This window comes from Muntiacus reevesi, chromosome 1 (assembly GCF_963930625.1).
Source record: "Muntiacus reevesi chromosome 1, mMunRee1.1, whole genome shotgun sequence".
NCBI classification, from domain to species: Eukaryota; Metazoa; Chordata; class Mammalia; order Artiodactyla; family Cervidae; genus Muntiacus; species Muntiacus reevesi.
The window spans coordinates 21444906-21466592 of NC_089249.1; the positions used below are offsets into that span (position 1 = coordinate 21444906).

The window sequence follows — 21687 nt, forward strand, 5'->3', positions numbered from 1 at the left end:
TCCAAGGATGAACACTGCTCTCACTAGCCAAGCTCTCTTCTAATCCTTGTGGCCACCCCCATAAGGGGGACAACCAGCATTCCCATTTTACCAGACAAGGAAATGGAGGCTCAGAGACGTGGGGACTTTCCCAAGGCTGAGCCAGGGAGTCGCACAGCAGACTCAGCTGGCTCCACCGCTTCCAAGGCGCACAGGCTGCGTGAATGACCGGGGGCGCGGGCTTCTTTGTGGCTGGCGAGCACGTGGAGTAGATCCCTGGACTGCCTTGGTTCCTCTGGAGCCCTGAACCTGGGCGCAGCAGAATGGGACGCACTGGCCTCCCAAGGTGGGCAAACAAAACGGAGCAGAAACAAGCAACCTGAGTTGCCAAGAAGACGTAAAACCTTTAATCACGCGGTCAAGCAGGGCAGGGGTGAAGTCGGGTTGGGGAGGCTGGGACTGTTGCACAGGGCCGGGCTTCACGGCACCGGGTCAGGCCCTGCTGCCACCCCCAGCCACGTGGCCAGGGCTCCCTTGGCCAGGAGGAAGCACCAGAGACCGCCACCGGGGTCACCTCTGCCCCCGAGTCTGCACAAGCACCAACGGGCGGAGGCCGCCTCCCTCTAGGAAGAGGGTCAGGCCACCTGGGGCTGGGGAAGGGGAAGGGGAAGGCTGGGGGCCACCAGGCTGTCCCACCCTGGGAGGAGGGAAAGGACAGAAGTCCTGATGTCCCTCACTTGGCCTCAGCCTCTCCCAGTGCCTCCCTCGGCATCATGGCTCAGAGGAGCATCCCCGGACTGACCTGGAACATGACTGGCTTCAGTTCCCCAGACCTGCTGAGGGGTCCAAAGCCCAGTGCCCTCCTTCCTGGCTCATTGCCCAGCAGTGGCATTTGTAACTGCAGCAGCAGCCAGGGGCAGCTCTGCTGGGCAGCAGGGCCTCAGCACCTTAACAGAGTGTGGAGGGCCAGGGGCATGGGCTGGCGAGGGGCACCAAGGAGGTCAGAGCACCTGGGGACAGACATCAGTGTCTGACAGCGACTGGAAGCCTGGGAGGACGGAGGTCCAGGCGGTTTTGGCAGAGAGGGCTGTGCACGGCCCTGACAGCACCAGGGAGCGGGGCACAGAGGGCATGCCCTGAGGGTGGTGGGGGTAGGAGCCCTCGCAGGGATCCATCCCAGCCTCGGAGGGAGCTTGGTCTGGGCTTCCTCCTTCAGGGGATGCCTTATCCCAAAATGCCTCCAAACCCCTGGGTCCTCTTCTGATAGCACCGTCCCCTGACCAAGGTCCCTCTGGGTTTGCTTTAAAGATGGGCATGGGGCAGAAAAGAAAGGAAGAGGCAGAAGATACCCATTTCACCTCGGTACCCTAACCTGTCAGCCTTGGGGAGTGGTGGGTAATGAGGGGCCACAGTGTCTGAAAGCCCAGAACACAGATGTATATGATCAGGGCCCCAAGAAGTTCTCTGGGGCTGTTTTCAGGATCCTCTGTGTCTCCCCTCCCCGGCTGGACTGGGTGCTTACCGAAAGCAGGGCCTGTGTCTGCTTCCCCTCAGCCTTCCCAGAGCCAGGCCCAGAGAGGGTGATCAGTGAATGTTCAGCGACTGAATAAACACACTATGGGTGTGCATGTTGGGGGCAGACAGGAGTTCAGAGAGAAGGAAGAGGTTGCAAGACACAAGAGGAGGAAGTATCCTAGAAAGATGAAATTTAAGGAAGTTGGGAAGATTCCAGAATGCTTGGAAGATTCCAGGATGTTCGGAAAGTACCAAAATGTTGTGAAAGCTGTAGGACCTGGTTACTCAAGGGGGGTTCCAGAGACCAGCAGCACCAGCATCACTCAGGAATGTACTAGAAATGCTGAATCCTGGGCCCACTCCACACCTGCTGAATCAGACTCTACATTTCAGCACAATGCCCCAGTGATTTGTATCACATTCAAGTTCGAAAATGGCTGGTCTACAAGGTGGAGAAAGTTCTAGAAGATGTAGGTTAGGAGGTTTCCTAAAATGTTCAAGAGGAGAGAGGCAGGAACAGACTAGGAGGGGTGATGGAGGGGAAAAAATGAGGAGGAAGTCTGCCCAGAATGCCAGGTCAGGGGCCCATTTTACAGATGGGCAAAATGAGGCTCCCACAGGAGACAGACCTGCCCACAGCCACCCCAGGCCAGAGCTGCCCCAGGGGAGGCACTAATCATCCTCAGGCTTGATGAGGTGGCCGCTGAAGGTAATGTAGGTGTCTATGTCGTCACTGTAGATGGCATTCTCACGCTCGCGCTTGAAGAGCCGTGCCCAGACGCGGTCGCCCGGGGCCAGGGCCAACATCACGCTCTGGCTCTGCATGATGCTGCGGTCGCTGGGCTGCGCGTACAGGATGACGGCCGCCTTGTCGTTGTGCACCACATGCACGTAGGTCTCCTTAAAGTTCCAGCTGTGCACGTTAAGGCTGAAGAAGTAGAGGCCGCGCAGCGGGGCAACGAAGTGGCCGGCAGCCAGGTCGAAGTGCCCGTCGGGGTTCACGAAGACCGTGTCAAAGAGCAGCGGCTGGAAACCCTCGCTGCTGTGCAGGGCCGTCTTGCGGCCCACCGAGAAGGCTGAGAAGCGCATCTGGCATGGACTGCCAGGGCTGCCCGCCTGCCCCTTGGCACCCTTGATGCCCTGGGGGCCACGGTCCCCCCGGGGACCCTCCCTGCCCAGCTTCCCGGGTGAGCCCAGCAGGCCTCGGTCCCCTTTGTCACCTGTGGGGACAAGAAGAGGAAAAGTCAGGGCAGGTGCCCAGGGCTGCTTCTAAGCATCTGCAGAAGGCTCTACCCTGACCAAGAGAAGGTAGGCCAGAGGAAGCATCATTTACTGAACACCTACTGCATGCCAGGCATCACTGCCCCAAATGACCCTTTAAAGGAGACACCATGTCCACTGCCATTCATAGGGAGGTGAAGGGCTTGCCTGGGTGGCATGGCATGGCTTAGTAGCAGGGTGGCATGCATGCAAGTTAAGTTGCTTCAGTTGTCCAACTCTTTGTGACCTCATGGGCCGTAGTCCACCAGGTTCCTCTCTCCATAGGATTCTCCAGGCAAGAATCCTGGAGTGGGTTGCCATTCTCTTTGTCAGGGGATCTTCCCAACCCAGAGATCAAACCCGCATCTCCTGCAGGTGGATTTTTTACCACTGAACCACCAGGGAAGCGCCACTGTGCATGCTAAGTCACTTCAGCCATATCCGACTTTTTGTGAGCCCTATGAACTTATAACCTGCCAGGCTCCTCTGTCCATGGGATTTCCCAGGCAAGAATAGTGGAGTGGGTTGCCATTTCTTCCTCCAGGGGATCTTCCTGACCCAGGGATCGAACCCAGGTCTCCTACAATGGCAGGCAGATTATTTTCCACTGAGCCACCTGCAAAGCTGTGCTTCTTGAGGAAACAGATCCCAAATATTTCGCTACTGCCTGTTACAGTGCCGGTAATCACCCTCAGCCACATCCCTTTGAATGAAATGGACAGCCCTGTGTTCTCCCGGGGCCCCCTCTGACCACAGCAATGTTGCTAGGAAGAGGGGAAGAAGGGGCAGAAAAGAGGACACAGGCCCTTGGAGGAGAAGCCTGGAGAGAAGCAAGGAGGGGGGGATCAAGGTCTCTGCAGAAGTCTTCCTCACCAGCCCCATTGGTGAAGTAACTACCTCATCACATGCCCTGCACTTTACAGTTTGCAGAGCACTTTCTTCGTCCCAGTCCCGAGGGATGGTAGTTATAGTTTATACATGATGCAGCGAGCCCAAGGAGGAAGAGATCCTGCTGCCCCACACAGTGAGGAAGCTGAAGAGCTGGGGCTGGGACCCAGGGAAGGTGCCAGGTGCCTTCTGCCACAGCAGATGCCCGCCCACCTAACAGGCAGCTGGAGAGGTGGCCCAGAAGAGGTGACATGGGATTTCATGGAGGGCAGTGACGGGGAAGTACTGTCGACACCCAGCTACCTCGTTAACCTCACACAGAGGGCTCTGCTGGCCTTGGGGAAGCGGTGATGTGTGAGGTGGTGAGAAAAGTGGGGAGAGGAAGAGAGTGTTTCAGATCCGCGGAGTGGAGTGGTCCTCTGTATTTCTCCCCATAAATCCTAGCTCTGCTCCTGACAGTGGCATGACCCCAGGAGATCTCCTCTCTCGGAGGCTCAGTTTTCCCCATCTGCGAAGTGGGAGGAAGAAGCATACCACCCTCACAGGGTTGTGAGCAAAGACAGATGTAAGGAAGTCAAGGGCCTGGCCCCAGGAGTGACCAGCTGCTCGCAGGCCCCAACAGCAGAAGTAGCTCTCTTGGGTTCTGGTCTTAGAGGACAGGGGGTCAGCTCTCACTTGAATGGCTCAGGGGGTCCCCACAGCTCTCCCCACTTCTAGCCTTGTCTCCCACCGTCTAGTCTCCAGGAGAAATTAGAGGGATCCATTTGAAACCTAAGCCAGGTGAGGCCCCTTGTCTGCTCAACTCCTCCCTCGCTCCCTATCTCACTCAGAGAAGAAACCCACATTTTGTTTCTAACCTCAGCTCCTCCGCTTGTCCCCTGCTCCTTAAACATACCAGGTCCACTACTCACTCTGTGAATAGAGTGACCTGCTATTCACTCTGCCTGCAATGCTGTTCCCCAGGTATCTACATGGCTTCTTCCCCACCTTCTCAGGGAGACCTCCCCTGACCTCCCCCATTCAATATGCAACCCATGCCCCACACCTGCACTCCCAGTGCTGCTTCCCTTACCTTTTTTCACCTCAGCACTTCCATAGCATTTATCACCTTCCATCTCTTTAACTTGGGTGATATGTTTATTGCTCATTGTCTGCCTTCCCCACTAGAACAGAAGCTCCACAGACATGGCATCTCTGTCTGATCTGTACACACTCCCTCCCAGAATTCAGAATGATCCTGGCACATGGTGGGTACTCAATACAACGTGTGAATGACAGAAAGGGTCTGAGACAGTTTTCTGTCCTGGTTTCTCCTGCTCCTGTCACCTCACCTCCCCCAGGCCCAGGAAGAGACCTTCCCACATGCCCTCCTTGATGCCAACCAGGCCAGTCCAGCCCGAGTCCTGTGTGGTCCTCACCCTTCAGGATGGTGATGTTAATGTAGGGCCTGACCTCAGGCAGCACATATGGGAAAGCAGACGGAGAGGCTGAGGACGCATGAGCAGCATCGGCAAGGACCATGGGGTCTTCAGAGTCACAGCACCGTCGACAGGGCCCAGGGGAACTAGAGGCCACAGCTTCCCCAGAGGTGGGCTCCTCGGTGGGGAGTCCAGACACCGAGAGAAGGAGCAGGAGCGCAGCCCAGAGGAGGCCCAGGGCAGTCGTCCCCATGGCGACCTGGAGCAGGAAGGAAGGACAGGAATATAGTTACCTGAAGGTCTACACTCTGCTGATGCCTAGAGTGGATGCTGCCACCTGCAGCATGGGTGTTCCTGATGTAACCCAGGGAGGGAGTGCTAGTGTCCCATTTAACAGACAAGAAGACTGAGGCCTAAACAGGAAGACAAGTTCTCCAAGTTCACAAAGAGACCTGAGGTAGTGCAGGGCCTGGAGTCTGAGTCTCCATTCCTGGGCGGTTTCCCCCAACGTGGGCCCACAAAGAAGGACCCCCTCTGAAGATGAACGTCCTGGGAGGTCTTTGCTGGGGTGGGTGAGGAAGACACCCTGCTGCCCATGTGACATAGCCAATGAGACTGTAAAATGCTTTTCCCACACTCCCAGTCTCCCTCAGCCTTGTTTTCCTGTCACTGACTCCATAGTCAATGGAATACAAGTTAGAAGAAGGAGCCCCTTGGGACAGACTAATTAGAAACAAACACGCAAAAGAAGTCCCAGCAGTCATGCAACACCGAAGGTACGTAGCTGGTGTCAGCCCACCTCCTCGCTCAGCATCTTTGTGCAGTCAACAACTTACACAACTCAACCTCACCCAAGAAACCCTATAGGGAGGGAGCAGGAGAGAGTAAAATTCATTGGAAGGTGGTTGTGTCAATCATCTTAGACCTGCCAATCAGCTGCCAGGGTGGTAATTTGGAATTAAGGGACAGAACCCAGGAGTTCTGGAAAATTGAAAAGGAACAAGGGAGTCCAAGGATTTGTGAGGATCCGTCTTTGGCCTTGGTCTAGAAGGGATCCAGAGTTCCAGAAGAGGGGCAGAAGGTAGCCTGGACAGCAGTGACTGGAGGCAAGCCGGGCTGGTGGGCAGGAAGCCAGGCAAAGAGCTTCTGAGGTGGTGGCAGTCTTTGGGGGCTGGCACATGTTATCGCAGGATCAGAAACTCGTTTTTTGAAACCAGACTGGTTTTTACACTTCTGGCGTTTCTTTGTTTATTTCCTTTTTGTTCTCCTGTAACATTTAGTACAATTCAAAAATATTTTTCTGTGGTTAATACGCGTAGAGAAGGTAAAATTATTATTATTTTTTTTAAATGCCCTTCTATCCTAACCTGAGCACTGAAGGTAAGAGTTGAGTCTTAAAGGGGCAGGAGCAGCCCCTGCACCAGCCCTCTCCGACTCCCCGCTCCCCGGAGCTGGGTCGTAGCAGTGGGCAGCAGCCTCCAGAGTCATCACCCTCTCCTGGAGGTGGCCTTGTTCCCTGCCCCCCACCCCTACCCTGTGCCGGTCTCCCGGTTCTGCTCAATAAGTCAGGTTAGGTCTTCAGGGAACAGCACCCCCTCCGGCCAAGATTATCACCCTTACCTTTTATTTGTAAATTATAATACACATCCCAGCGATTTTGAGAAAAGCAGAACCCCCTCTTTCCTGGCCACAGATGTGAGACTTTAGAATCAGACCTGAGATTCCAGAATGGTTTGCAAGCTGTGTGACCTAAGGCTAGGGGCTTAGCCTCTCTGGGCTTCTTGCTGCTTAACATGTTACAAGGAGGAAACAACACTACCTCCCCCACCAGGCTATTTGGGAGGCTATTTGGCAGGAAAATCACCTGTCTGGTAAAAGACTCTTAAACATTTGTTCCTCTTTCTGCTGCCCAACATGACCTCTCCCCTAGTCATGCATGGGACAGGAAGAGTAGAACTGTTCCCAGAGAACTGGCATGGTCTGGGGACATTTCTGTTGGGCCAGACAGCTGGGAGTCAAAATATCTGTGACACAGAACTGTGACCTGGGGCGGGGGGAGGGGGACGCAGGAAGCAGGAAGCAAAGCAGCCTTTAACAAAAGTAATAACCACAGCCACGGTCACTGGCTGTCCCTGGGGGAGGGTGTCATGCAGGCATCAAGTGGAGGGACCATGCCGTGGGGGTGGTTTGGGGGTCCCTGCTGCCTCCACTATGGAGTTGGGGCCTCTTCGGGGTCGAGGGAGAGTCAAGTCCTGCTGGAGCAGACTCGGTGCCTGTCCAGGCAGGAGTGAGCACAAGCCAGGAGCATCGGAGGAGGGCAGCCCTTCAGCAGCGGAAAGTCTCAGCCAGAGGAAGGGATGGGGAGGAGAGAGCCTAGAGGGGCTGGCCGGGGTCAGAGGGAGAGAGCAGGGCCCCACATATGTCCAGGAAGAGAGGGGGAAGGATAGGCATTCCAGGCTCTGACCCCAACCCCCTCGGCCCTGCTGGATGAAGCTGCAGGACCTCCCATCACTCACTCAGTGTCCGACAGCTTCGTACAGCAGTTCATGGACCCCGGGCCTCCCGGCAGCCTCTGGTTCCTTGATCCATGTTTGCGATGATGATAATAACTTGTTGCTGGCCCAGACCCCCAGGTCTGGCGGGCTGGCCCAGGAGGGAGGGAGGAAGGGATGGAGGCAGCGAGGAGGGAGGGAGGGAGGGAGGGCGGAGGGAGCAGGCTGGCTTCCCACTGCCCCTCCTCCTTGCTCCCTCCCCTCCAGCCTCTAGGTTCTGCGGAGATGAAGGGAGCCGGTGGATTCCCTTTGCTTAACTCTTTGGTAGTCCTAGAGGGTCTTGTTTAATTCAGAGACCCTATAAATTTCCAGCAGGAAGGGGTCTGAGGTCCCTGATGTGCGGGCTGGAAAATCAAGCCCTGGAAGGGGTAAGGGCAGGAGCCCCCTAAGTTGCTCAGAAAGGGGAACGCTCCAGCCTAAGCTGAAGGGCTCCTTAGTCCTAAGTCACCAAGACAGGAGGCGTACAGAGGGCATGGGCACCAGCCCAGCTGCCACAGGTTCAAATCCTGGCTCGGGCACCCTCTGGCCAGTCCCTTCCCCTCTCAGGACCTGGTTATCTGTAGAACTCCAGTCCCCAGCTTCATCCATGCCAGTCACAAAGGGAGGCTTAGTAAGTGTTTGTTGAGTGATGTCTCATCTCCTTGGAGATCAGCTAAGGGTGGCAACCAGGTCAGTAGCTCCACCCCCAATGACACCAAAGTCCTACTCTGCCTGGGAATTTTGTCATGGTTATCCATCTTCTTGGTCTTCTAGACCATGGAGATAACTCTCAAGTTCATAGGAGGGCAGCCTGTACAGAAGACCCCAGGGCCCCAGGAAGGGTCTTGCCTCTGCTTCCTTCTGGTTAGGCTGCAGAAGGCTATGCAAAGGCTGCAGTTCTGGCTCCCTGGGTCAGAGAGCCCTGTACAAAGACTCTCTCACAGGTCTCTTGCCCTCCAACCCCCTCTACATTTGTTGAGTTCTTACTGCCTGTGCCAGACTTCATCTTCAGAGGGGCTTTTGTCACCCAAAGGGTATTAACATCCATTATTTCTACTCTTCTTACCCCAGCTTTGGGAAAAGGAGCTAGTGGTGGAGCTGATGTGACTCACCCAGGGTCAGTGAGTGAAGAGGAACCACAGCCCTACAGAATGGAAGGAGTTCCCACGATGACCCAACTGGGTACAGCTGTGGGCAAAGGCTGCAGTTCAGGGTCTGTCTCCTGGGCAGAGAGAGGTGGTGACATTGCCTCTCAGGAGACACAGGAGTGCAGCGACCTAAGGGGGCTTTATTGAAGTCTGGGGCTTTGGGCATTAACTCCAGGCCCCACTCACAGTTGGGCAAAGTGTGAAGAAGGGAACAGTCCTGGCTGTGTGTTGTTGACCATCTCTTGTCTCTGAGCTTCTGTTTTTCTATTACTTCGGGGGGATAGTCACACAGAATATCCAGACCTGGAAGGACCCTTAGAGGTGATCTAATCCAATCCCTTATCCTGTCCAGCAGGGACACTGTGACTCAGGGACGGCAAATCTTTGACTCAAGGTCACATAGCAGATTGGAGAATAGTTGGGATGAGAGCCGGACTCTCCCAACTTCTAGCTTTGGGCTGCTTCCCTCTCTCAAGCCCACCTGGCGTGCCCCCCACCCAGACCTATTTAGGGGTCCAAAGCAGCCCAAAGGAACACAGATGGAAGGACTGTGGACCCTGGGAAAGCTATCAGGTCCACACTGGCTGTGCCCTCTATGTGGCCCTGCCCCAGGCAGCATTCCCAGGGCACTGAGCCAGGGCTGTAGAGGGAGGGAAATAAGCGGAGCCACCCTCTCCTCCCTCCCCTCGCTGCTGCCACCAGAGGGAGAAGGGCTGAATCAGCAGCACTGGAGGCAGACAGGGCTCCTGGCTGTCTCTCAGAGATCTGGCTTAGAAAGCCTAGCATCTGAGGACAAAGGGATGGGGGATGCGGAGAGGCAGGGTGGGGACACAGGATTGCTTTGGTCCAGGGCCCATTGTGTGCTCCTGCCACGCTCAACAGGCCCTCTGCAGAGAAGGAGCCTCAACTCAAAGGTTTGGAAGAAAACACTGTTGTTCAGTTGCTAAGTCATGTCCGACTCTCTGCTCCGCCATGGACGGCAACATGCCAGGCTTCCCTTTTCTTCACTGTCTCCCGGAGTTTGCTCAAATTCATGTCCATCAAGTCAGTGATGCTATCTAACCATCTCCTACTCACCCACCCTCTTCTTTTGCCTCCAATCTTCCCCAACATCAAGGTCTTCTCCAATTAGTCAGAAAATAATATTTTTTAAGGGAAGTGTTACATCAGTTATTAAAAGTGGTACAGAATTCCAAGTGGATTGTTAACGCAATCCTTTGTAGAAAAGAATTGGAAACATCCATATTACACATTTGATCCATAGCTCAGCTGGTAAAGAATCTGCCTGCACTGCAGGAGACCACAGTTTGATTCCTGGGTCGGGATGATCCCCTAGAGGAGGGCATGGCAACCCACTCCAGTATTCTTGCCTCAAGAATTCCATGGACAGAGAAGCCTGGTGGGCTACAGTCCATGAGGTCGCAAAGAGTCAGACACAGCTGAGGGACTAATCACACATTTGAGCCAACTATATTTTACACACTTTCTCTGGAATGCCATAGGAAGGTGCTAATGCCATTTTGATGACTTAACTTTGCTATATAAATTTAATAAACTAGGTATATACATGGGTGGGGGGTGGAGAAGGAGCCTCATCTCACTAAACAGGTGAGGAGGCTGAGGTCTGGACAAGAAAACCATTCTCACCAGGTTCTAGGTCCAGCTTCTTTGACTCCCAGCTGTGGTCAATGCCCCAGAAAAGGGCCTCTTGTCCCCACCCCCATCTCCCAGGCACCTGGCAGTGATGAGGGGCGGGGCAGACAAGAGGGTTGGATTCTGGAATATTATACACAATTTTAATAATATTCTTCCTCCCACTCTCTTTCATCATCTGGAAAATTTCTGCATTTGTGCATGGGCCCTTAGTCTCTCAGCCATTCTGCAGCTCTCCACAGCAGCCCAGGCAGCTTGGAGACAGAGTCACAGCCCTGGGTCAGACAAGACTGGGTTACATCTCAGCTCCACTTCCTTCCAGGTCTGTTGACCTTGGCCACGTCCCCCTACCTCTGAGCCTTGGTGTCCCTGGGCCAGAGGGACATGAGGAGACCAAGACCATCTGAGCAGCCTGGCAGGATATCCAATGGGATACACACTGGCCACCAACCAGTGCTTCCTCCGGGTTAAATCCTGAATATGGTGAGGACATGAGCCCATTCTCCTCCGGCACACATCTGAGACACAGACTCACGGACTCTCAGAACCAAGTTCCTAGCCACACCCACCTTGCAGCCCAAAGTTTGGACAAAGATATAAAAATAGTGACACTTGGTGCTTGCAACAAGAACCCTTCATGCATTTTTTAAAAATAAAATGTGCCCGTGGTAAAGTGAGATAGAACAGAAAACAGGATTCCTGGAGTCAGCTATGCAAGTGGTGTACGGCAAGCCACCGATCTATTAATAACTGTTCTCGGGCAGTCACCGACAAACTAAACAAAGGAAACCGTGAGCGCCACCCACTGGGGAAGGTCACGGAGCCGGCACCGACCCCAGCCACCGGGCCTTCTGATGTACCCCATCGTCCAAGGGGGGAGATGGAGGGCCCACTGAGATGCGCTGTTCCCGCACTTATTCCAACAACGTGGATAGGGGGTCCAATGGGACCTTCGCTCTCCCAAGCTGCTAGCTTACGCGGCTTCCTGGATCTGCAGAGCCCCTCCTTCGACCAGCTGAGTAGTCGAGGGTGAACGTCGCTCTCCAGACTCCATTTCTCCGTCCTGGGCTTTCTCAGCAACGCACGTCTGTTCTACAGGTGTTCATCTGACTTGGGCGAGTTTAATCCCATTTTACAGAAGGGGAAACCGAATCCACAAGAGGACTACAGAAAAGAAGAGCCAGCCCCATCCCAGCCCTCCTGGCCCCTGACAAGGACGGTGGTTACACAGCGGGAAACTGAGGCTCAGGGAAGCAGGTGCGCCAACTGGCTCCTCCTCACGGCCGACTAGGGGCAGAGCCAGATGACGGCGCGGGCAAGGTACGCGGGAGGCCACTGCCACCTCCCAGTTCTCTCGGCCAAATTAAGGGGCGCGACTCCCCCACCCCAAGCCGCGGAAGCCCCAACATCCCCCCACCCCCACTTCGGGCTCAAACCCTGGGAAAAACTGCCGCCAGCTGCGGCCACTCTTGGCAACACCCAGGGCTCTGCTAGAACAGATCCCCGCCACAAAGAAACCCGCCGGCGAATTCGCTCCGGCCACCGCGCCTGTAAGCCAGAAGCCCAACGCGAGATGGGCGAAGGCAGCCGCAGCGGCGCCGGGGAGGGACCTTTGAGAGTTCAGCTTCGCTGGAGCCGAGCAGAACCGAGCAAAGCCGAACTTGGCCGAGCGGAGCCGAGTCCAGCCGAGTCAAGCGGGTCTGGCGGATCATAGCCGGATCTGACCGAATGGTGCCGAGTAGAGCCGAGTTCGGCCGAGTGGAGCCAAGGGGAGAGGCAAGGTCACTCGGCGCCCCCTGCTGGACACAGAGACCGGCGCTGGCCTCAGCCGAAGTTAACGCGCCAGTCCTGCGACAGTCGGGGGCTACTGAGCCCGTTTTATGGATGTGGAAGCTGAGGCTCCAAGACGTTTCGAGCCTGGCCCAAAGGCACACAGAGCTAAGAAATGGTGGCTGTAAGGTTCGAAACAGATTGTATGGCAGAGAGCTCACCTGCCACTGCCACCCACTGCAGTGATCACTGTGTTTGCTTTGATCTCACAGTAATTGCTGCCATTTATCATGATCATTCAGGAGGAGGGGGACCTACCCTGTCTGATGATCCGGGGTAAACCCACCCTGGAGCACAGAGATAACCCCTGTTCTTACAAGTGGTGAAACCAGGTGGGCTCTGGGCGCGCTGACCCAGCACAGCCGGGCCAGCCGTTCCGTGTGCAAATATTGACATGTTTCCTGGTCATTAAAGCAGAAAGCAGGTCGGAGAGGCCCTGTACGACTGCAGGCCTCATCTTCCCTTCCTGTTTACAAGGTGGCCAGAGGGCAGGAGCTCCCGGCTGTCTGCAGGCTGTGTCCCTGGGCTGTGTGAGCCAGGACCTGGGGTGTCTGGGACCCTGGAGGAGGCCTAGTGTGGCTGCAAGCACTGTCTTTGAGCTTGTGAAAAAGTGAAGACTGGCCTTGCCCTCCATGCACATGTGTGTGCTCAGATACATCAGTGATGTTCATTCCTTGGGCAGACCACCTTAGCCTGCCAGACAGACCTATGCTGAGGCTGCAAGGCTGGCTGGAGGGTGGCTGGACTGGGCTTGTAGAACACAACTGAGGTCACAACAAATGAGTAGTGTCCAAGGAAGGTCAGACTGCATTAGTGGACGCAGCCACCCCCGCTGGCCAGGGGCTCCTGGAGTTTGTCCGGCTTGATGTCAGCCATCCTTTCTTTGCTTCTCTCCTGGACATTTGCCATTCCGAGCAGAGCTGAGCCCACGGGTGGGAAGAGCTGCTTCCTGTTGCAGCCTGTCTGTGCACTTTTCTCGATGAACGTGGTACTCAATTCTTTGGTGTGCTGCTTGCCCTCCTCAGTGGTCATCTGCCTCTTGTTGGCCAGGTTCATCTTGTTGCCCAGGTCCATCTTGTTGCCCACCAGCAGCATGATGACATCACTGTCCCTCTCGGTCCTGACATCAGCAATCCAGAGGCCTGGGCTGCCCTTCATGCTGCTGAGTCTTGCTCAAGGACACCGCCTGTCACCACCAGTGGCTGCCAAGGAGCTAACACCATTGGCCTCCAAGTTCTTTGCACACCCAGCATCACTCCTGCCACGCTCACCTTCATTTTCGTAGTTTCTAAAAACTATAGGAACTGGACTGGGGACTAGGAAAATGGGGTTCTTGGTCTGCCTCTGGTGCTGTGACCATGGGTGAATCATGTGACCATCCCAGGCCTCACCGTTTTCAGCTGTAAAATGGGTATGAGAGCTGTTCATTAGTACTTTTAACATCTTTCACACTTCTTCCCAGAGCACAAACTCCAGTTCCCTCTTGACGCTTGACTGGGCTATAACCCCTCCAGCGAGATTTCCACCCCCACCCATGGATGGCTTCTCACTTTTGTTAAAGCACTTCTCAGGTTTATTTAATACATAGTACCTACAATGCACTGTGAAAGTGAAGTGCTAGTTACTCAGCTGTGTCCAGCTGTTTGCGACCCCATTGACTGTAGCCCACCAGGCTCCTCTGTCCATGGGATTTTTCAGGCAAGAATACTGGAGTGGGTAGCCATTCCCTTCTCTGGGGGATCTTCCCAACCCAAGAATCAAACCTGGGTCTCCCATGTTGCAGGCAGATTCTCTACTGTCTGAGCACCAGAGAAGCTCTGTACAATGCACTGTACTACTCACATAATCGTCTTAACATAGATGTCTACCCTCATCTTCATTTCAGAGAAAAGGAAATTGAGGCACTGAAAGGTTAATCAGACAGCTAGTGAATAGATGAGTGGGGATTCAAAACCAGACACTTCCAGATTCCAGGGGCTTAAGAACCACCCCTTTGTCTCTTATGTTCAATGTGACTTTCTTCGCCCCTGAAGACAGACCTTGTATTTCTCTGCCTTCCACTTTTTGCATTTGGCATCTGTTCTATAAACACTTGGTGAGTGAAGACATGAATGAATGATAATGTCCAAGGTCTTCCTGAGGCCCAGGAGAGGCAGGGCTGCTGGCTCTGTTTTGCAGGTGGTAATTGTATTAGTTTGCTAGGACTGCTGGACTGAACTACCACAAACTAGGTGATTTAAACAACCGAAATGTATTTTCTCACAGTTCTGGAGGCTGGAAGTCCAAGATCAAGGTGTCAGGCAAGGCTGCTTCCTTCTGAGGGTTGAGAGGACAGACATGTTCCAGACATCTTTCCCAGCTTCTGGTGGTTTGCTGGCTGTCTTTGGCACTGACTCTTGGGTGCATCACCCAGCATTTTCCCCATGCTCATGTCTGTGTCCAGATCTTCCCTTCTCTAAGAACACCAGTCATACTGAAATGGAGACCCACCTTACTCCAGGGTGATGTCATCCGAACTCCTTATGACTGCAAGGACCCTATTTCCAAATAAAGTTACATGTGAAGGTACTGGAGTTTAGGGCTTCATGTGAATTTGAGGGAGGGGGACACAATTCGATGCACAGGGGGAATTAACTTCCTACGAGGTCCTGTCTGACACAGTTTCTGTCCCTGAACTGGGCCTTTCTCTCTTGCGTTCACTGCCTTTCTCCAACCCCAGGGCCTTAGCACATACTGTCCCTCTGCCAGACACACTCAGGCTCACCGTCTGCTCTCAGTGCACCCCCAACACAGACCTCTCCCCCCACTTGTGTTCCTCCAGAGAACACTGCACTAGCATTCCCACTGGATAATGGTCCATTCACCTGTGTGGCTGCCTGTGGGTGTCAAAAGCATGGGAACCATGTCTATTTCCCTCCGCTGTACTCCTGGTCCAGTGTCAGGGCCTTGCACACAGGAAAACCTTTGTCAACTTAAGGAACTTTGCCCAAAGAGGTCAAGTGAATGGCCAAGGCCACGTGGTAGGTTCGTGGCAGAGTGGGCCTATGTTCTGGGTCTCCTGACTTTGGGTCTCATGACGTTTAAGGGATGTGTTTGCCTCTGGTCTTCCCGTAGACTCACCAAGTCTCACCAGGGCCTGCCGGCCACAGAGGAGCACCCTGATGTTTTGACGGGACTGTGGCCTTGTACAACTCCCCTCACCTTATGCCTGGAGTTCTTGCTGTCTTTAGAGTGCTTTCTTCTGTGTCTGGAGTCCTTTGGAACCCAGGCTATCACTTCCCTATGGGACAGTGACCTCTGCCTCCCCCACTCCTTGGAGGTGAAAAGGGCTGTAGCCCTGGGCCCTTGGCTTCCCTGTCCCAGGCCCTGCAGACTCCTTTCTGCCGGTGCTGAGGCTGATGTAAGAAGTCCTAGTCCAGAGCCTGGTAGCCATGGGCTGTTGCCTGGCAACTGTCTCTGAGAGACAAGTTTAAGGTAAGGTCTTGGGTCTTGGACGTCTTGAGCAACTTGGACATCTGGAGAGAAGGAATCAGGCAGGGAGGGCCATCACTACCCCTTCCTGCCTGCCTGGGCTCACAGCTCCAGAGCCTCCCCTGAACCCATAGCCCCTGTGGTTCCCATAAGCCACAGATTCTCTCCCCAACCCCCCACATGACTCTTTCCACCCCCTCGATTCTCCCCACATTTATTCAGAGTCACCACAGTGCACCAAAGAATTGATGCTTTTGTACTGTGATGCTGGAGAAGACTCTTGAGAGTCCCTTGGACTGCAAGATCAAACCAGTCAATCCTAAAGGAAATCAACCCTGAATATTCATTGGAAGGACTGTTGCTGAAGCTGAAGCTCCAATACTTTGGCCACCTGATGCCAAGAGCTGACTCATTGGAAAAGACCCTGATACTAGGAAAGATAGAAGGCAGGAGGAGAAGGGGATGACAGAGGATAAGACAGTTAGATGGCATCACTGACTCAAAGGACATGAGTTTGAGCAATTCCAGGAGTTGGTGATGGACAGGGAAGCCTGGCGTGCTGCAGCCCATGCAGTCACAAAGAGTCGGACACGACTGAGTGACTGAACAACAACAGCAACCACACTGTACCAACCAAAGGAAGTAGAATAACGGTGTGAAAACTTCCCCCTGGAGCTGTGAAATGGAATTTCTCCCATTCACTCATTTATCCCAGATCATCTTATGAAGGGCCCACAGCATTGCCAGGCCCTGGAAAGACAGATGCATCAGGCTTGAACCCTGCCTGGAAGCACAAGGCTAGTAGGACACTCCCCCTCCCACACGCACATGTGTGTGCACAGGTAGTGAGTGACACATGGGAAGTCAGGGAAGCTGGAGGGCTGTGGGTTCCAGAGAGGTGACCCTAGCCAAGGCCCCACTCCCCACACAGCCGTGGCTGCCAGCAGTCCCTCTGCCCCCAGCCCAGGCACACCTGCCACACTCACAGCAGGCCCTGTGTTTCACCCAGTGCACCTTCACTCGTGGATATGGCTAAGATGCCTGAGCACCTACTGTGTGCCTTGCCACTGTGTTTACACACTCCTCCTCCATCCTGCTATTGTTGCTGCCTGGCTCTTCTCTCCCTGCCTAACTCCTACCCCGTCGGTCAGGCCAAACTGTCCACCACAGGGTCCCACCTTTTCTGTAGCTGGAAAGATGGGCTTATGCCTCACATCTGACCAATCATGGCATTCTATCACTTTGTCTTTGGTGATCGGTCCATATGGCCATCATGTGACCCAAATAGAACCAATCAGCTCTCTCCCATGAGATCTGAAATTTGGACACAGGAAAAGAGTGCTTTTGGATCAAGCTTTCTAAGGATGTAGGTTGAGGTTTGTCAGGAGCATCTCCCATGACTCCTGGAGGACCAGGATTCTGGAAGGCAATACACCAGGAGGCCTGGGCATGCAGAGCTGAGAGACGGGAGAGAAGGGGTATCCTGATAGAAATGCATGCATGGACACACCCCCAGTCAGGCACACCAATCTAAAAACACAGTGCTAGTCAAAGCAATTCGCCCAGGTCAGTCATCGTGTATCACCAACTTTATTGACAAGAATTCGCTCAGAATTTTCCTAGGGGCCTCCCAGCCACCCTTTAGAAGTGGCTCACTTGCCCCAGGAATCAGGAAAGCAAGAAATGCTGGAATGCCAGGGATCTTCATCCCTCAGACCCCCAGACCCTCCTCAGGGGAACCCTAGAATGAGGACTGGGCCTCCAGCCTCCAACCTCTGTACAAGCTCTAGTTTTGTACACTTCCTTCCCCCTGATGGGGCCTCACTCTCCCCCAAGCCCTGCCCCCCAGTTCTTGGCCTCTGAACCTCAACTTCCCTTCGTTGTGTCCTGTCATGTCCTTACCCCCAAGGACTGGAAGACAGAGAAGCCACTTCATGAAAGAGAAGGAGGCTGCCTCCACTCTACAATCTGCTATGCCTCCAACCTCACCCTCTGCAGTGTACATGGCAGTCTACCCCAGATGACTCCTTTTCTTCCCAAATCCCCGGAGGCAGGCAAACTGGGACAACCACTGCCATTTTATGATGGGGAAACTGAGGCCCAGAGAGGTCAGGCTGGACAGGATCTGGAGGTCTCCCAGGTTGTGATTCCCACATTTTCTCTGAGAACCCCCTACCCTCTGAAGGGTGGGGGTTGGGAGATTTAGCAAGAGTTACCACCCTCCTCAGAACCAGTCTCACTGTGGCTCTAAGGGGTCATCTCGGGGAGGGAGTCCAGGCCAGCCCAGGCCCAGCCTTGGACAGTGGCCTCTCCCTATGGTCTCCCTCCAGCCTCCTCTAGTCTTTTCTTACTTGAGCCTTCCCGACCTGGATCTGGGGAATGTGAAAGACCGGGAGGCCTGCTCCCCAGCCTGCCAGGGCCATACCACTCCTCCCAACCTCTCTGGGGAGCCAGGCCCTGCTTCTCAGCTCTGCCCCCAGGCTCCCATCAAGGCCCAACACTTCAGCGCGCTGCAGGCCCTCAGGGGTTGCTGGCCCCACACCTTTCAGGGCATTAGCTTTTCTGCCCTGACGGCATCCTTTCCTTGAGTTCGATCAGGCCAGGCACAGACTGGCAACTCAGTTTCATTGAGGCTGCCACTGAACTCAGCCCAGAGGGGCCAACGTTGACCCCAAGGTCATGAGACAGGTCTGACCTCCACTTCTTCTTCCTTCCCCTTCCCCTCCCCCATCTCTTCCTCCTTTTTCTTCCCCTCTCCCTCCTCCTCTCCTTCCTCTTCCTTTCACGTCTGTTTAGACGTGCTGCCTTTCCATGCCAGTCTGCCCAGGCCAGGCCCCTGCCCTAGTCAATCAGCAGGGAGAATTTCTCCTACGAGACGGCTCCTGAGCCCTCGAAGACCCCGAGACCCCCTCCAGCCATAGGACACAAAGCAAGCTGCTTTGAGGGTTGGTCAGCTGCCTCCAACAGGGACCGAGCTAGCCTTTGGGGAGCCTATGCAACATGGGGTCCTTGTTTAAGAAAAGGAATACAAAATTACATAGACAAAATTTGACTCAGAGCCTCAGAAGGGCCCAAGCAGTCAGGGACCCTGAAGCTGAAGTTAATTAGCTTCCTGAAAACTCCGCCTCTTCTCCTCTTGTCCAGGAACACAGGAGTCCCGGCACTGACCATCTGGGCCAAGAAGGCCTGGAGGTTATTGGGTTGTTCAGCAGGTGAGGCCTGAGGTCCAGAGAGGAGAAGGGCTGGCCCTCGGCCTTGCAGCAAGAGGAGCAGAGCTGACGTGGGGCCTGGGCAGTCACACCCCTTCTCCCTACCAGGGAAGACTTCCTCCTATTTGGGGCTGCAGTAGTGACCCCTATGAAAACTGGGCCCCACTCCCTCTTTTGTGAACCTGACTGAGCCCAGGAAATCCAAGGCCTTGGTTTATCCCTCTGAGGGCCAAGATTCAGGATGCTCTGTCTCTGAAGGGGAGAGCCCATCTGTACCTCTCCCCTTGTTTCTGCTGTGCGTGCTAAGTCACTTTAGTCGTGTCTGACTCTTTGCGACCGTGTGGAATGTAGCCCACCAGGCTTCTCTGTCCATGGGATTCTCCAGGCAAGAATACTGGAGTGGCTAGCCATGCCCTTCTCCAGGGGGACTTCCTGACCCAGGGGTCGAACCCTCATCTCCTGTGGCTCCTGCATTGCAGGCAGATTCTTTACCCCTGAGCCACCAGGGAAGTCCCACTCCTCCCCTTATCCTGACCCTATTCAGGAAGATCAGCCTAGCAGTGATGCCCCTCCAGACTTTTCATCGGATAGAGCTCATCCAGGCCGCTCTCTCCCATCTCTGAGTCACAGGGGAGAGCACAAGGCCCAGAGAGGGGGAGCCACCTGTCTGAGGTCACACAATAAGTCAGACGGCAAGGGGATTAGAGCCCAAGCCTCCAAATATTCCATCGTGGGCCCCTGCTACCTTGGGTGGCACACCCTAGGTGCACCCACAGTCTTTGCCCATTCCTCGGGCTACCCTGGCCCTCCACAGGCCCTTAGAGATAGCTGATGTGCAGCGTGTCAGATTTCTCCCCAGCCGAGGGTTCTTGGGGTAGGAACTGATGCTCCTTGCTGGTGGTGCTGCTGGGAGGCTGCTCCTGTCCACTGGGACCTGGCTGTATGATCTGGTTGACCCGGCCATTCATCTCCCCCTGGCCCCCCTGCTTCCCTGCTCCCTCGTGCCGGTCCTCCCCGTCTCCATCCTCCTCTTCCTCCTCCGTCTTCTCTGGAGGCCCCACGGGAGGCTCCTGGTTTTGCACACGGCGGGAGGGCCGCAGTAGGACCCTTCGGAAGCCCTGCTTGAAGCGGTAGGAGAGGAAGCCATAAAGGATGGGGTTGGCACAGCTGTTGGCGTAGGGCAGGGCCACCACCAGGAAATAGAGGCCGAAGAAGGCAGGCTCCTCGGGCAGCGGGCACACCACGTTGATGATGTTGAGCACATAGAAGGGCATCCAGCAGAGGACGAAGAGCGCCACCACGGCCACCACCATGCGCGTGACCTTGCGCTCAGAATGCCGCCGCTGCTGGCACGAGGGAGCCCGCACCCGCCGCCCGGCGGAGCGCACCTTGACCACAATGAGCAGGTAGCAGAGGCAGATGACCAGCAGCGGCCCAAAGAAGCCCAGCGCGGCTGTGTAGATGATGAAGCCAGCCCTCCAGGCAGCCGCTGGCTCGGGCCACTGCATGTGGCAGGTGCTCATGCCACGGGGCACGCCCGAGAAGACCACCACGGGGAGCACCACTACGGCCGAGGCCACCCAGACAGCCGCACTGACCATGCGGGCCACGGGCGCCGTGCGCCAGCGGGCCGAGCGGGTGGGGTGCACCACCGCCAGGTAGCGGTCCACGCTCATGACCGTGAGGCAAAAGATGCTGGTGAACTGGTTGATGCCATCCACGGCCATGACCAGCCGGCACATGAGGGAGCCGAAGGGCCAGTAGGACAGGGCGTTCTGGGCAGCCAGGAAGGGCAGCCCCAGCATGAACAGCTCATCGGCCAGCGCCAGGTTGAGGATGTAGACGTTGGTGACCGATGGGGTGGCTGTCTGTCGCAGGACCACGTAGATGACCAAGGAGTTGCCCAGCAGGCCCACCACGCACACCACCAGGTAGACCAGTGGGATCAGAATGCCGCTGACAGCCAGCCCTGCTGCACTTGACGCTGCGGACACATTTCCGAGGACAGCATCTGGGGGCCAGGCCGAGGAGGTGTTCCCGGGTTCCGAGGTCGTGGGCACCAGTGAAAGAGAGCCAGGGGTGTTCATGGCCAAGAGACGGTGGGTCAGCAGCCAGCTATTGGCCTGGAGGAGGGAGGACACAGCTTGGTCATGACTTTCTCTCCATGGCCCCTCCCCCATCACACTGAACTTGGAGACTCCCTGGGCACCTGCCCAGAGTTGGACAAGTCATTCATTTATTCTGCACAGGCCAGCAAGGGAGGCTGGCAAGGTAGCCCCACTTCTCAAACAAGAAAACTGAATGTTAGAGAGGTAAAGTGAACACCCTATACGACACAGTAGGGGTGCAGCAGGGGACTCGGGCTTGCCTGCTCCAGAGGGCAAGACCAGCAGTGGCCTGGTCCCTTCCCCTGTTCACAGGACAAGTGTTCCACAAATGTTTCAGTAAAGGGGCGAGTGGATCATTCAGTCAGCTGCTGACAACACAGGTCCTTTTCTCTATACCAGCCCTTTTCAAATGCTTTTGACACCAGTGCCTTTTATATTGCAACTCAATGACGTCATACTGTTCCATAACACATGCCCTTTTTACATATGATCGCCTCACTGGCAGAGACCCAAGTGGATCATCCACTGATACAGACTATGTCCTTCCCACCCCTAAATGATATGTTAAAACCCTAACCTCTAGTGTGATGGTGTTAGGAGGGAGGGCTTCAGTGGGGGTGATTAGGACACAGGGGTAGAGTCCTCGTGAATGGGATTAGTGCTCTTCTGATGAAAGG

At 55.1% G+C, this 21687-nt stretch overlaps 2 protein-coding genes across 2 annotated transcripts; both read right to left on the reverse strand.

Annotated features, from left to right (window-relative positions):
* Window positions 1-364: 364 nt before the first annotated feature.
* C1QTNF6 (C1q and TNF related 6) lies at window positions 365-7732 on the reverse strand. Its single transcript, XM_065921557.1, has 3 exons — window positions 7577-7732; window positions 5061-5319; window positions 365-2714 (listed from the first exon to the last, which is right to left on the reverse strand). The coding sequence occupies exons 2-3, from the start codon at window positions 5311-5313 to the stop codon at window positions 2167-2169; spliced, it is 801 nt and encodes a 266-aa protein (XP_065777629.1). The 5' UTR covers window positions 5314-5319; window positions 7577-7732; the 3' UTR covers window positions 365-2166.
* Window positions 7733-19720: 11988 nt separating this feature from the next.
* On the reverse strand, window positions 19721-20989 carry SSTR3 (somatostatin receptor 3). The gene has a single exon (XM_065921568.1). The coding sequence runs from the start codon at window positions 20987-20989 to the stop codon at window positions 19721-19723; it is 1269 nt and encodes a 422-aa protein (XP_065777640.1).
* Between the last annotated feature and the right edge of the window lie 698 nt (window positions 20990-21687).

Excerpts from the sequence above, each read along its gene's own strand:
- C1QTNF6 (XM_065921557.1), bottom strand. The coding sequence starts at position 5,313 with ATGGGGACGACTGCCCTGGGCCTCCTCTGGGCTGCGCTCCTGCTCCTT. Across the intron at positions 2,715-5,060 it reads TAACATCACCATCCTGAAGG|GTGACAAAGGGGACCGAGGC; the intron begins GTGAGGACCACA and ends TTGTCCCCACAG.
- SSTR3 (XM_065921568.1), bottom strand. The coding sequence starts at position 20,989 with ATGAACACCCCTGGCTCTCTTTCACTGGTGCCCACGACCTCGGAACCC.